Raw genomic sequence first — 15,100 nt, 5'->3', positions numbered from 1 at the left:
TCGAAACCAAGTCCAGGTGGAAGGAAGAAGACTGGACGGACGGAAAACATGAAGGGGATACTGGCACCAGGCCAGCTCCAGAGGGAAAGGCGAAATAAACAGGCAACAAAGGCTTCAACGCTCAAATTGCTGAAACGAGGATACTAAGCAGCAGAAAAGAAAAGGTCGGGGTCAAGCACGAGGGGAATGATGATGGGGTTGAAAGCAATACATAAGGTGAGAGAGAATGGAGTCAAGTCCGGTAGTTCAAGCTAAGAAAAGGGACATCAATGATGGAAGCAGACTGGCCTGACTTGACTGGAGCCAGGCCATTGTCATTTTGCGGCGAATGCTGGCGTCAGTCATGCACGCTCATGCTCGTGCACTGCGCTGCGCTGCACTTGGTGCCGCTGGCCTGGTCTGGTTTGGTCTGGTCAGTCACAGGCTGGAAGGGGGAGTAGGAGTAGGGGTGCTGCTCCTTCCTTGCTGTTGGCTGTCCACGTTGGCTTGACTTGACCAGACTTGACACTGCCTTGGGCCTGGTCTGCTCCAACGCCTACCCCACGCTCCACTCCCTCACACGTCTTGGGGTGTTGAGTTACCAGGTTTAATATGGCACTGCAAACTGCCGCTCCAACTTGCATGTTGAACTCCGTGGGTTGTTGTCGTGGCCCTGTCTCAATGCAGTAGTGTCTGTGGGTTTTCTTGTCTCCTTTCTCTCGCAGTGCTCATGCAAATTCAGGTCAACTTAGTATCATTGTGTCTTGGTACCTAAATACCGTGGTACTCATTCTCTGCTCTGATTGCAAGTCAAGTTTCGGCGTTGTGGTCCGTAGCTCCTTCCTTCGCTCGCCGTTCCTCGACATGTCATCTGGTCTGGTACTTTAGGAGCGCAAATAGAAGGAGTCAACAACCGATGTGCCTGCCCACTTTGGCGATTTATCAGTCAAAAACAATGACAACGCCATTCGACGATTGACCAGGTGCAAGCGCATGAACTCGCATTTGATCCCCGATTTCTCAACTCCAAGCATTGGTACTTAATATGAATTGCAACTTGGTTTGCATCATGCAGTCTGTCCCAGTCAACAGTCCCTCCTTGCTCACTGCTTGTCGCATCGGCCCGGTTCTAGGCATGCCGCCTCCAATGTACACATATTGTACTCTGTACAGCACCAAGACAGCTGGATCTCTTGGAACAGCAAATGACCAAGACAGCTCCTCGGATCGAGTTCACGCACCCTTGTTTCCATGCGGTGACTGAGACCACATCCCGTCAAGGCAAGTCCGTGTGCCTGACGAAGTGTGACATGGCTGCTTTGCTTTCAGTTTTTCGCCTTCCAGTCTCCGGCTTGTCCTGTTGCGCATCTTCTTTCCGTTCTCTGACTGGCTGGCATTTTTCCAGCTGTCTGGTTGACTGGTTCCGGTTCGAATGTTGACAAGGTACACGACGAAGACTACTGGCTAGTTCCTTGGGAGCAGCTTGCGAATGATAGGGCATCGACCATGCAACTCTGACTGGTCTTGATGAGCTGTTCCCTTGGTTCAGCTGGCAAGTGAACTGATCAGCGCCAGGTGGGTAAGCGACTGTTGTGAATAACACCAGACCAGACGGCACACCGTCGTGTCTTGGGGACTTTGTACGGACACCGCCCGCTTGCATTCCCATTCTTGACAATGAGATGACTTGCGACTAGGACATCTCCTGGAGAGATTCTCTCATTACCAACCACCACTTGTTACCACCTCCGAGGAGGTGGGGGTGAAAAGAAGTCACAAGTTGCCCCATCCCTCAATGTCAACAACAACGCACCATATCTCCCAACTCAACACTCGCTTTTCTCTGTGTCACGGGTGGGCAATGAATAGGCCAAGAAATGGGAGAACCTTTGCTTCTCAACATTGCGCTTGCCTGTGCGCAGCAATTCCCCTGCGCTGACCAGCGGCAATGCTGGCTAGACGGGCCCTAGGTGAGTTGGCATTGCATAGTGCATATCTAAGTGCATCCAAGAGTGCAGGCTGCGATGATGCAGTGTACCCAGCCAATATCAAATACTTGAACAGACACCAGACAGTTCTTGAACGATTTGTGGGCAGACCAGGCGGATGATGGACGCTAATAGGAAGAAGCTCACGTCAGGGTCCATGACGGGTCGGTCGGTAGAGACGCACCCACCCACAAGCTATCCTGGAGCACATCACCAGAGCCGACCGTCTCGCCGCCAATGCCACTTGGATCCCGGCTTCCTTGATGAATATGCTTGAAGTCCTGTCCCCACCGACTAGTTGGCCGCCATACACACCTTCGGACCATCCAATCCATGCCATCCACGAAAAGATACTGGCCGTCGCCCAATCCGAATCGTCCACGCCATGCAGCGCCGCATGCACGAGGGGCGAGTTGATGTGTGCCAACTCATAACTCGACCCAATCATCCGCCAACTCGCCATAATCAATGAGGTGGTCATTCCGTTTCACTCACGCAGCTGCCAGCCTCCTCGGCCAGAATGGAGGCGATTCTCCTGATTCATGACCAAATGCAAGGTCTAGAGTACGCACTATTTGAAGAACATATCGTTTCGACCGCGTCCCAGTGCGACATGTTTTGGGGGGTCCATAACTGACGCATGCGCAGTCTTACATATCTTAGATGACAACCAATGCAATTTAAACCCAATAGCCAAGCGCCAAGGAGTCCGCTTCAACATCCACCGCCTGGATACGAAACCGCCCGTAAGTGCATTTATGGTCCTAACTGGACATGCTGTTTCCGGATTACATGACCCTAATCTGTTCCATCCTGCTTTCCCGGTTTCCCAAGCGCACTTGTGGCGTCGTCTTCAACCAGAACACCAGCAAGTCGGAGCAATTCGGCCCAGTTGATCACTGAAGACGTGGCTGCAAATATATAGCTGATTGTTCACGTCTTACACATAGGACAGAACTCGGCATCAAGCCATTTCCCCCAAAAGATGTAGTTCTCTACGCAGCCAAATCTCAGCGACCATCCCGCCAGTCTCTCCTCACAAGCCAAATTGCGATCCGCATCTTGATAGCTTATTGACAGATGGAGTTGATACAAAATCCACATTTTAAGCGACTCACGTAATATGGGTGCTCGTATGCCTGATTTGTGTCAAACTTACCGACAGCTGCATTGTAGCAGTTGTCCCTGTTGAATGTTTAAGAACTTGCAGAAGTACTGCTTTACAGGTCGGGCATTAATATTCTATTCTTGGACGTATACCATGGCGTCTATGTTCGTCCTTTGCTATATACATATCTAAATGTCTCGTTGGCGAATACGGCCCTGTCCTTGGCAGGTCCGGCAGTTGTTACAAAAATTTGTAAGATTTGGAGCCAGTAGACTTGAAGTGAATCATGCACCGTTCAAGTATTAGTAAGGTGTGAGCCCACGAACAAGGTGTTTGACGGGGAAAATGCTTGGAAATAACGGATTTAGTTTACGAGTAAGTTAACCCTTCACTCAACCAAGAAACCCGTCTGAGCAATCTGAGAAAGTTTTCCAATGTTTGGTCTCTTTGACCACACTCTCTAGGGTAGTTATGTTGACTAGCACGGTTTCGGCGCGAGATTGTACATGATGATGAAAGACAGACTACGAAGATTGATATAAACTAGTATTGTTTGACGAATATATTAAAGCTCAGTGCCTTGCATTAGTTTGTTGAATATACATGGGGCGGCTGGACATGTATGGTGAGAGCAGAGGCTGGGCCATAAGTCACAATTTTGAACACGCCCAAACTAACAATAATAATGCATATCTTCATAACTACACCCGTAGTTCATAGTTCAGGCCAATATTTATAATACACCGGTATACCTAGCTCCAAATGCAACCAATTCATAATGCATGCCAGCCAATCCGCGTATATCAACATTCTCTCCCAAACCGAACGTCAAACTCCTTCAACACACTCATGATACTAGCCGCCTCTACCTCAATCGCCTGCCTCCCCGGCGCAATCCGCCCCGCATGCTGCGTGGTTTTCAACTTTGGAAGCCAAGACGAAATGTCATCTGCCGCTTTTGAAAAGTTTCTGTGGCTAGACAGAGTCTGATATGCCTCAGCGCAGCTGAGTCCTAGGCTAGGCAGACTGGGGAGAGTGATTTTCTCAGGAACCTTGGACTTGCAGCATCCTCCGCCGGCGCCTTTCCCACCGCAGCAACCGCCGCTGGAGCCTTGCTCGCGGCTGTATTTGGCGTTCATAAGGCGACAGAATAGACCGGACTTGGGGTCTGCTTGGCACTGAGCGCATGTGCCGGGCCCGTTGGTACCGCAACCGCCTTTGGATGAGGAAGATGCTTTGTGTACTGGTTTCTTGCCTTGGATTCTGCGGGGAAGCTTGACGGCTCCGTCGGCAGTCATTTCCATTGCTAGAGGGGGAGGAAGGACTTCGGGCTCTGACGGAGGGGGGGTTTGGGTTTGGTGAGAGATGGGCTGTATGGATTCGGTGGGAGTCATGGCTGGAGTGGCCATTCCAGCGGCGTCCTCGGCGCAGACGCAATAGGTCCCGTCTTTGCAGAAACCGCAGCTTTCTTTGAATGCCATGGATTCTTCGGAGGGCACCCGAGTCTCTGATGGGGGTTGGTCAAAGGGAGATTGGGGTGTTGTGTGGGACGTAGACTTTCTTGAGAACATGGCTGTAAAGTCCGTCTCATTAATTATATGGGCTGCAACATTTGACCGCTGTCGCTTGCTGTTAGATGACGCGGCAGAGGGTGAGGCGGATCGCTTCAAGTCCTGCCCTGCGGCGACATTGCTTGTCATGTCATCTAGGCATTGACAAGTCGTGCCGAAACCGCATTTTCCGCAACCAGTCGACGCAGAAGCGAGGACTTCTTCCGCACAGGCACATCGGCCATTCGGCGAGCAGTTGCCGCAAGTGATGGCAGCGTCGGCCACGGGGTTGTTGGAGCTGATGTCCAAGCTGTCTGGGGGAGTAATGATGTGGGAGATGGAGAAGTTTCTGCCTTGTGAGAGGTGTTCATTGCGCCCGTCAGAGAGACTATGACGGCTTTGGCGATGTACAGGGCTGTGCGGTTGACTGTGTGAGTGGCGAGGGACGCTTATGCTCTGGGATCGAAAGAAGTCATCACCGTGTCTTCGTTTGAGAGACTCCGCCTGGGTCTCGGCGCGGATGCGCTCCTGGCGCTCACGTTCAAGCATATTCTCCAAGAGCAAACATCGAGACCGGAAAGATTGGAGATCCAACTCAAGACTATGGATCTTCTCCTTGAGCTTCACTTCCTCTTGCTGATGAGAATCCTTTTGCTCGTCAAGCAGAACCTCCAGTTCCCCAACACGGGCAGCCCGCCTCTCACGGAAAGCGCGCTGAGCAGCACGGTTCTGTGCCTTGCGCTTGGTTGGCGGCGTATCCGTTGCAGGTTTACGACCAGGTTTGGGACGAGGCGGAATGACCCATTCTTTGGATGTCATGGAAATCTTTGGTGCCTCCGCCGTGGGAGAAGGGCTGATGACGGCCGCCATGGCCATTTTATCGACGGAGGGTGCAGACAGACGAGGCAGAGGCGTACTGGCGCCGGCTGTCTTTGCAGATGTGCTGCTGACCTTGGGTTGCTTGTTCGGAAGCGGTGATCGGGATGGCGGGGCAGATGCAGAAGACGCAGCGGCAATAGATCCCGCAGCAGGCGTAGAGGCACCAGCAGCTGATTTCTGGGAAGACTTGGGTGAGGCTCGAGAAGTTATCTGCCTCTGCTTGCTGCCTTCTGCGTGGGCTGCAGCGTCTTGAGATGGAGGTGAAGGTGCAAGAGGAGCGGGAGTTGACGGCACAGGCATGCTGACGGAAGTGAGCGGGTGGAGATTTTGCAGGCTGCTTGACCTGGTGGTTCGTGGGTTCTGGCTCGTGATTGGTCGGGTTGCGGACCAATACCTCGGAGCTCCGATTCGGGCGGATGGTCTGACTTGTGCAGGATCTGATAAGAAATTCGGAAAGTCGGGGTCCGTGGAAGGGTGCAGCGCATGAAAAAGGTTATTTGTTCCAGTGTCCAACAATTGAAAGACGAAAGAGATGTTAAAAGGGAAAACAGAATCAGCGACAGAATATTTTGCAAATAATCCAATATCACTGGGCTTTCTCTCGAAATCCTTCCGAGCAGGTTTGCGCTGAATAGAGCGGCTCTGCGACGCTCAGAGTCTCAGGCCAAACCCGAGCGCGGCAAACAAGCGCACGTAATCAGTGAACAAAGAAAATGCCAGCAAATGGGACGCGAGGGATTTCAAGTGCCCACTGCCCTATTCGTTTTCTGATTGTTTGCTTGCTGGCGGCTTGAGCGTGTTGATGGCAGTGGTTCAGACGGAAAGGGGAGATGAAGCAATGCGCGGGGTTGAAGGAAATCAAAATCGAGAATTCGGGAGAATGAGTGAATTGATGAAAAACCCTTGACTACTAGTGCGCTCGCGAATGAGCAGCCACGACCCTTTTTGAACGAAGCAGCAAGCAGCGTTGGGGTGAGAGGGCCTGGCCGGTTCCAGGAGACGACGAGAGGGGACATGAGTGGAGTGGGCCATTGATCGATTGATAAGATTTGATTGATAAAATTTCATTCACCCTTGTGTCTCTCCGTTCCCAACACCAGACACCAAAAAGCCCTCTGGTTTGCCCCTCTTGGTCTTGTTTTGTGTCCACAGAACCGAGTTTACACATCCCACTGGGCCACCTTGCGTTTGCATGTGCCGATGTGCAGGTTGGCCGATGAGCGGACTCGAAACAAAAACGCGGCTCAATGCTCAAAAAGATGCAGTGGAGGGCGAGGGCGACGAGATTCTAGCCAGACAGTTGATCAGCTTGTTGCTCCAATAGAACAAGCTCCGGCTTCGGCCTTTCCTGTAGCTTGGCTCTGCACGCGCCACGGCCATCGTAACTGCATCAACTCATTTCGACAGGCACAAATGACATTGAAGAGATGTCATCTGAAGTCCTCACTTTTTGTCTGAAGCTGAAGCACCGAACCGGCGGCGGCTGGCGCAATTCTCCCATCCCCTTTATTCCCAAGATGACCAGGTCGGATCCAGCACCATCCGTGTGCCCACCCATCCAAGACTGCTCGCCACCGCATACTTAAACGGGCCAAAGTATTGTTGAATTGGTTCACACGGGAAAACAGACCGACTTTGTGGTCCAGAAAATATGGCTCCAGTAGCGGGCTAATGGAGCCTCTAGACGAAGATCCTACATTTCCCGAGGCGTTTGACCACCAGTCGCATGCCCATTGATCTGATTGATAGTCGCACCTTCGTCATATGGATCAATTTGTACGTAATTCGTAGCCAGATCAGTGGATCTTCAAGTTCCCAAGTCTGTTTCAATGACTGAACCCGCAGCCAAGATCGATACATTGAGGTTTGGAGATCCCTTGGGCATGCAGATAGCGGGGTTATGCAGCAATGTGTGCAACTCACCACCTCCAGCAGTGCATTAGGCCAACAGAGTGGGATTGGTGGGTTACAGAGCTGGAATCATGGCATAGCTCCATTGAATCTCTATCACGTCCTGCCACTGCCAATGATCTTGGCCGCAATACATCGCTTTTGATACCAGGCATGTAGGATTATTCTTCATCCTCTCAACCGCCAAACATGTCGCATCTCGCAATCCCGTCCTCTCAGCGCCCCACCTCATCGGCCTCGTCATATAACCTCCCCTCCGACACCTCAGACCTTGATCCCGACAACGACGCTCCCCTGCCGTTCCCCGAAGCTCTTCCCCGAACAGACTTTCTTGTCCCGGACTTCGACCCAGCTGCCTACCTGTCCGCGCTCCCCCACCGCCACCAGACTCTCGAGGATCTCCGGTCCGACCTTCGCGACCGAAGCGCAACAATCAGCTCTGAGCTTCTCGAGCTGGTAAACTCCAACTATACCGCGTTTTTGTCACTAGGTTCCGAGCTCAAAGGCGGTGATGAAAAGGTCGAAGATGTCAAGGTAGCCTTATTGGGATTCCGTAGAGCCGTCGAGGAGGTCAAGGCCAAGGTAGCAAAAAGGAGGGACGAGTCGAGAGAACTGAACAACGAGCTACGCGATGTAAGGACAGGGATTGAGCAGGGCAGGAAAATGCTAGAGCTCAGTGATAGGCTATCAGCTCTTGAAGAGAGGTTATCTGTGGACAGCTTGCCCGCTGGTGCTGGCGGGAAGGAATGGGATTCAGAGAGCAGTGATGGGGACGAAGAGGAGGATGGCGAAGGTGTATCAGGCTTGTTGGCCAGCTCGCCTTCCAAACTGTTACAATCGGCGAGGGATTGTGGCGAGATTATTCTTTTGAAAGAATCGCTGGATCAGCAACATCCATTTGTGATTAAAATGGAAGAACGACTGACGAGATGTCGGAACACCTTGCTGCTGGACTTGGGGAACGCCCTCAAGGAGGCAAAGGGAGCTGGCGTCAAGGGACAGGATAGAGTTCTGAGATATTTGGCGATATACCGCATGTTAGATGCTCAGAAAGAGGCTGTAAAGGCGCTCAAAGGTGGCTAGGGCAAGTAGAATCAAAATGAAGCAACGGCCATAGAGAATAGATTATGCATGCGATACCCAAGATAGCCACACGCGCTTTTTTTTTTTTTTTTTTTGGCTCCAAGTTAAAGTGATTGCTTTTCAATGCATTGACCCGACTATTGTACAATATACATGGTTTCTACCTCAATCGACCTACACAACCAGCTTACATGACACCAGCCAAAGCCTCAGGCTGCGTCTCACCATCAACGTCCTTGAACTTTCCACTAAGACTCAGAGCGGGTCCATTGGTAGTGCTTAGAATCACCTCGTGCACCTCCTTGGACACCTCTTCTGAGATTTCAGCACACTCCGACTTAACCTTCTTTAACAAGGCTTGGATGTTGGCCTTCAGCTGATCGGGGGTATATCCCAACTGTCCAATTGCCATGCGAATAACACCCTGTCGCTCTCTGTAGTCGGCTGCGCCAGCCGAATCACGGATGGACTTGGTTACATCGCTGACAATGGTCTTCATTCTCTTGCTGGGCATCAGTCCCTTGGGGCCGAGGATCTTTCCCAGCCCAGCTTTGTTCAGGGCTTTCTCGCTACTCTCATGGCAGATGAGGCGGTCAAAGTCGATCTTCTCCTTGCGGATAGCGTCGAAAAGGGTGTCCTCTCCGACGGCAACGGCGCCAGCAGCTGTTGCTGCATTTGCAATCTCGCTGCCTTCGGGGCAAATTACTGCAATCTGCCAGTCGGTTTGGACGGGATGCGGGAGGCGGATGCTATTTTTGACTACAGGGCCGTTGCGTGCGGTTTTGAGGTTGATGTGGACTTCGTACTTGATAGAGGCAGGGGGCTGGCCAACTTCGACAGCTCGGAGGACGCTGAGAGCTCAATTAGCATTTGGACAACATGAGATTTCGTTAGTTCTCAATAGTAGCATACCGCATAGCCTCGCATAGCGAAAATTGAGGAAATTGTCTCTTGTCGAGGTTGTGTCGTTTGAAGTCTTTGGGAATGGCACGCTTCTTGGTGACCTTTTTGATCCTGACAACGGAAGCCTGTCGAGTCTGAACAAATGCAGGCGCAAGGAATCTTGGTATTGAGGTTGTCGACGGACGCGCCACCTGTGCGACGCTTAGCCTGGCCATCGAGGCCAAGCATCGGTCGATTGCCGTCATTGTTGCTGTGCTTGATGAAGCTCTTGGAAACTTTCTTAGCAGGGGCCTTGAACGTCACGCGCAAAAAGACCCAACCTGGTGTCGCTGGCTCCTTGCCTGGGAAGTTAGGCGCGAAAACTAGCACGCATCCAATTTTGGTCGTTTGCTTATCGATAAGATGGGACAAGCCTCAGAATTCCTTTGGCCCCTCAAACCCCTCCATTGAAATGCTGCCCACCCCACCAGAGTGAAAACAAGGCCTGACTCACGGAATATATACAGTCGTCTCATCTTGGCTTCTGTCATACATCTCACGACTTTGGACACCGGAATTTGAAAATGAAGCACGAGGAGCTCGATACCCTCGCGAATAATCTCTCTGGAGATTTCCGCACCATTGAGCCCCGCCTACGGGACCTCGACAAGCACTTGACTCTCAGAACTTACCTGGAGGGGTACACTTTGGGAGATCTTGAGAAGAAGATTTGGCAGACATTGCGTGGTAACAAGGTCGCCATAGGCTTCATCAGACGTAATGGTCTTCCAAATTTGACGAGGTGGTTCACCTTTGTCGAGCAGACTCACCCTGAGCTTCAGGAGGATGCCACCAAAGGCAAGGCCATTGCCAACAAGGGCGGTGCCAACTACAACCTCGCTCTTCAGGATACGGACAAGGGCGTCGTGACTCGATTCCTCCCTGAGCCTTCGTAAGTCGTTTGCGTGAGGCTTCATAGGGATGGCCCGAAATTTCTAACATGTTGTACAGAGGCTACCTGCATATTGGACACGCCAAGGCTGCTCTTCTCAGTGACTACTTTGGCCATGTCGCCTACAAGGGCCAAATGCGCCTCCGACTCGACGACACCAACCCTGCTAAAGAGAGTGAGGAATTCCAGGATGCTATTGTCGAAGATCTTTCTCTCATGGGTATCAAGCCCGATACTCTGACTTACACCTCCGACTACTTCGAGTACCTCTATGACATGTGCAAGAAGCTCATCTCGATGGGCAAGGCTTATGCCGACGACACCGACCAGGAGACCATGCGAGCCCAGCGAATGGACGGCATTCCTTCCAAGCGCCGCGATCGATCTGTCGAGGAGAACTTGCGAATCTTTGAGGAGATGAAGAAGGCTTCCCAGGAGGGTCTGGCTCACTGCATCCGTGCCAAGATCTCCGCCGACGACCCCAACAAGGCCATGCGCGACCCCGTCATCTACCGATGCAACATTGAAAACTCTCACCACCGAACTGGACGCACCTGGAATATTTACCCCATGTACGACTTTGCCTGTCCCGTGGTTGACAGCCACGAAGGCGTCACCCATGCTCTGCGATCCACCGAGTACACAGACCGTAACCCTCAGTACCAATGGTTCCTCGACACCCTGAGCCTTCGACAGGTTCACATGTGGGACTTTTCAAGGATGAACTTCATCAAGACCTTCTTGTCCAAGCGCAAGCTGGCTAAGCTCGTCGATACGGGCAAGGTCTGGGGCTGGGATGATCCCCGAATGCCCACGATCCGAGGTGTCCGTCGCCGTGGCATGACGGTTGCCGCTCTCCGAGACTTCATTATCCGCCAGGGTCCCAGCCGCAACGTCGTCACCATGGACTGGACCAGCTTCTGGGCTGCCAACAAGAAGGAAATCGACCCAGTCGTTGCTCGCCACACTGCTCTCCTTAGAGCTGGCACCGTTCGCGTCAAGCTTACAGGCGCCGAGGTTCCCTCCGGTGTCGTCACGGAGAAGCGACCCAAGCACCCCAAGAACCCCGACGTTGGCATGAAGGACGTTGTCTACTCCCCAGAGATCTACATTGACCAGGAAGACGCCAAGAGCTTCAAGCTCAACGAGGAAATCACCCTCATGGGCTGGGGCAACGCTTTTGTCCGTGAGATCTCGTCAGAGGACCCCATCCAGACCATGACCATGGAGCTCAACCTCAAAGGCGACTTCAAGTCGACTGACAAGAAGATCACCTGGTTGTCGGCCGAGGGTCTTGAGCCTGTGCTTGCTGAGCTGTGGGACTTTGACTACCTCATCACCAAGGACAAGCTGGAGGAAGACGACAATGTGGAGGACTTCCTCAACCCCAACACCTTCAGCCTCGTGGATGCTATTTGTGATGGCGGCGTAGGCCAGCTCAAGAAGGACGATGTCATTCAACTTGAGCGACGGGGCTTCTACAGAGTAGACAAGGGTCTCAACGACTGGGCTCCCGGTGAGGCTGGGCTCAAGGGCAAGAGGGTTGTGCTGTTCTATATTCCTACGGGTAAGACAGGCGGCAAGTAAGCTGGATGGAAATTTAAAAGTACATAGCGAGATGTGAATAAGCACATGTGAATGCATAACCATCTATGGTCACGCTGCTTCTATAAAAGGAGCCTTGTTTATATTGTGATGTCAACAAATGTAGCTTCCTAGCCTGCCATTTCCAACACTTCTATTTTTGAAGCAAGGTCTTTCACACCAGACGTGTCTTCATCTACTGCACCCTTACTCTTCACCCAGTCAAGATAAACAGAATGATACGGCACCCCGTCCGCCTGCTCAACCACCTCCACCCCCATAGAAATATCATACCCAACCATGGAAATCGTACTCGACCTCTCCCCCAGCTTCTCAACCGCCCGCAGCGCCAAATTCTCCCTAAACGCAAACTCAAACGGCGTCGCATTAATCCCCTCATGAACCCTACTACTCACAATATGCGCCGACACCCTCCGCGGATCCCTCCTCTTCCCATCCCCCACCTGAATCACAATGACGAAGTACTCCATTCCCGGATTGGAGGAGTACTCGCCCGGCGCAAACTCAATCCGCATGAACTGCTCCGTCGCCATCTCCAGCAGGAACTGGCCGGCCACGCGGTCCCAGTTCCTCTGCGGCTCTACCGCCCGTACGTGCCAGAACTTTTGGCGCTTCTTCGGCCAGCTTCTCCAGCGGAGGCGCACGGCGTGGCGCTCCCAGTGCGTGAGTTGTCGTGTGAGCGGTGCGGAGAGCTGGGTGAGGATGCAGACGGGCTCGGAGCAGGGGTCCATGATGGGGGATTTGCGGAAGGCGGAGGTGCGGTCGGGTGTTTCGTGGAGGCGGACGAAGAGGCCGGGGCCGATCTTTTGGAGGAGGATGTACCATTTGTGGCGGGTGATGCCGTTGCGGAAGGAAGTGTCGCGGTGGTTGAGGTAGAGGACGTAGTGGTGCCGGAAGGGGGGCCGTTGGTGCTGTGAGTAGAGCTTAATGGAGGGGAAGACGATGCCTTGGTTTGTGAGGGAGAATTGTGTGTTGACTCGGTGGTTGAGGTGGTCGTCTGGGTTGGTGTTGTCGTTTTCCTGGTCTGGGGAGATGTCTCTGGTGAAGTCTGATGGACTTTGGGCGAGTACGGGGATAAATGTCACGGAGGGGGATATTGTGGAAGGCGTCCAGGCGAAGATGGAGAGATCGTTGTATTTCCGGATGACTTCTTCTTGAAGACGTTGAAAGGCTCTTTGTCCCTCTCCGTAGAGCATCGGCATGTTGATGTCCAGAATTCCCAGGAGGCTATACGACATGTCTTCCACCCTTGTGGTGTGCCGTCTCGCCATCCAGGATATACGGGTAGCGATGGGAAACTCATGGATATGTGTCCCGTGAGAGGAAGCGAGCACCATTTCTGGAATGCCCGTGATTCGAGAAATTATACGACTTAGATCGCCCCTTTGGCCAATTACCCGCCAGTGCTTATCGTAGAACCAGAGGCACCGCGGTGCCAACAGTTCTTGTAGACACCATCCTCGTGTGAACCAGCGACACTCACGGAACGCAGCGTCAACCTGGTCTATGGATACAGATGTATCACCAGTGTCACTGTGGTTGCCGATTTCGACATCCTCGAGGTGAGCGTAGCAGATTTCCGACCCTTGGTACCATGTGTACATGGAGTTGATAGCCTCTGTCAGCTCAGCGCTGCTAGTCTTGTCGATGCAGCACGTGTCGATCCATATGTACGGGAGTCCATCCTTTTGGGCTTGCTCGCACGTGTTGATGACTTTGTGGTAGCCTGTTCTGTGTTCGAACTTGTGCTTGTTGTCTGCGTTTAGGGCGCGGAACTCCTGGAAGGACAGCTCGTCGTGGCTCCAGGTGTGGGAGAGGATGGCGTATGGGGGAGTGGCATCGCTGTAGAAGAGCTCTAGCGATAGTGTTGACGTGTTGATGAGCCACATGTGTGTTTTTGGGGTGGGTGATTCATGTTCAGGATGGGATGTTTACGGTTGAAGCTTGTTGTGGACCCCGCTTTGGTTTGTTGACTTGCGGTGGATAGCAGAGATGGGCGTAGATATTGTGAAGCATTGGAGAGTTTGAGACCATCATCTAGAGATGCATTATGAGTCTACAACAAGTTGATGGTATCAAGTTGTTGACTTTTTCTATAGGTTTATCCTAATATCAGTGTTCAGTGGCTGTAGTGTCCCAATCTAGTGCCTCTAAACAAGGTTGGCAGAGTGAAGGTCAAGTTACCATCCACCAGCGGAGTGAAGTAGAAGGCTAAAAGTGTTCACCCAACAAAGGACACAAACTTGCGATTCGACTTTTTTTGGATATTTGCAAGAGACTCTATTTTCCGATTAAGGCTGCCAAATAAGATTGAGAGGAGGGGGAAGCATCATATGACAGGGGTGAATAGACGAAGAGGCTGCCACGTTTTGTTTCAACCAGGGAGCACATTCGGGCTAATTCCAAGATAACTGGGGTAGAAAGAGGCTAGCTAGCTTCCCAAGTTGGATGGTGCGCTGGGCATTTGTAAATTCTGGAAGTGCGGTCTTCAAAATCGGGTTGCGCAAACAATTGCAACATTTTGATTCTTGTTCACAGCTTGATATCTCTATACTTGCCGTGTATCCTAGGCGAATTTTAAATACTGTAACATTCTCCATGGGAAAATTGCAAGGATTGTATGCTAAAAGTCATGCTGTAACAACTCGGAAGTGACTTGCATATCGCAATTTGTTACATTATTGCCAACCTTGGAAACTGGCGATTCCAACTCTGCAATTGCAGTTCTGTTCCCACAATGAAGCGAAAGAAGCCACCAATTTGCAGCATAACGCTCTAAAATCCAGCATAACAACTTGAGATATTTCCCACAAAAGCCCTCATCCAGACTATCTTCATATTGCCTTCAACCCAGCAGAACTGCCATGCCTGCCCGCCTTCCCGACCATTATCTATATTGACAGTCGCCAACCCAAACCAAACTTTCTGCACGTCTGATTTGTCGACAGAAAGAGATTTCACAGATCTGGCCCTTTCATCATGGGAACAATTACCCCGTCTTACTGTTCGAATCAATCTAACATGCCTTCTAGCACATCTAGTGCAAAAAGATTGCTAAATTTGGGGTGCATTGCAGGGATAAAAGTCGCAAGCTGAAAACCTCTGATTGGCCACCCAGGACAGACAAGGCAATCTTTCTCACGATAATCACTTACTCGAGTCG

The 15,100-nt window shown here is 51.8% G+C and overlaps 6 protein-coding genes across 6 annotated transcripts; 2 read left to right on the top strand and 4 right to left on the bottom strand.

Moving 5' to 3' along the window:
- Positions 1–3,878: 3,878 nt before the first annotated feature.
- Positions 3,879–5,804, bottom strand: VFPPC_06181 (bZIP transcription factor (HapX); the record flags this gene model as incomplete). The annotated part of the gene is made up of 1 exon (XM_018285259.1): positions 3,879–5,804. The coding sequence occupies one exon, from the start codon at positions 5,802–5,804 to the stop codon at positions 3,879–3,881; it is 1,926 nt and encodes a 641-aa protein (XP_018142316.1).
- A 1,130-nt stretch (positions 5,805–6,934) lies between these two features.
- VFPPC_16293 (hypothetical protein) lies at positions 6,935–7,084 on the bottom strand (the record flags this gene model as incomplete). The annotated part of the gene is made up of 1 exon (XM_018294046.1): positions 6,935–7,084. The coding sequence occupies one exon, from the start codon at positions 7,082–7,084 to the stop codon at positions 6,935–6,937; it is 150 nt and encodes a 49-aa protein (XP_018142315.1).
- Positions 7,085–7,604: 520 nt separating this feature from the next.
- Positions 7,605–8,498, top strand: VFPPC_06180 (oligomeric golgi complex subunit 2 protein; the record flags this gene model as incomplete). The annotated part of the gene is made up of 1 exon (XM_018285258.1): positions 7,605–8,498. The coding sequence occupies one exon, from the start codon at positions 7,605–7,607 to the stop codon at positions 8,496–8,498; it is 894 nt and encodes a 297-aa protein (XP_018142314.1).
- A 187-nt stretch (positions 8,499–8,685) lies between these two features.
- Positions 8,686–9,646, bottom strand: VFPPC_13977 (60S ribosomal protein L1 precursor; the record flags this gene model as incomplete). The annotated part of the gene is made up of 2 exons (XM_018291748.1): positions 8,686–9,349; positions 9,411–9,646. 2 exons carry the CDS (start codon positions 9,644–9,646, stop codon positions 8,686–8,688), a joined length of 900 nt encoding a protein of 299 aa, XP_018142313.1.
- Positions 9,647–9,964: 318 nt separating this feature from the next.
- Positions 9,965–11,919, top strand: VFPPC_13976 (glutamyl-tRNA synthetase; the record flags this gene model as incomplete). The annotated part of the gene is made up of 2 exons (XM_018291747.1): positions 9,965–10,332; positions 10,392–11,919. The coding sequence occupies 2 exons, from the start codon at positions 9,965–9,967 to the stop codon at positions 11,917–11,919; spliced, it is 1,896 nt and encodes a 631-aa protein (XP_018142312.1).
- Positions 11,920–12,047: 128 nt separating this feature from the next.
- Positions 12,048–13,826, bottom strand: VFPPC_06179 (het domain-containing protein; the record flags this gene model as incomplete). Its single annotated transcript, XM_018285257.1, has 1 exon — positions 12,048–13,826. The coding sequence occupies one exon, from the start codon at positions 13,824–13,826 to the stop codon at positions 12,048–12,050; it is 1,779 nt and encodes a 592-aa protein (XP_018142311.1).
- Positions 13,827–15,100: the final 1,274 nt, after the last annotated feature.

Source organism: Pochonia chlamydosporia, chromosome 5 (genome assembly GCF_001653235.2).
Source record: "Pochonia chlamydosporia 170 chromosome 5, whole genome shotgun sequence".
NCBI classification, from domain to species: Eukaryota; Fungi; Ascomycota; class Sordariomycetes; order Hypocreales; family Clavicipitaceae; genus Pochonia; species Pochonia chlamydosporia.
Note: the sequence above shows the minus strand (reverse complement) of the source record. Positions and strands in the feature narration are given on the sequence as shown.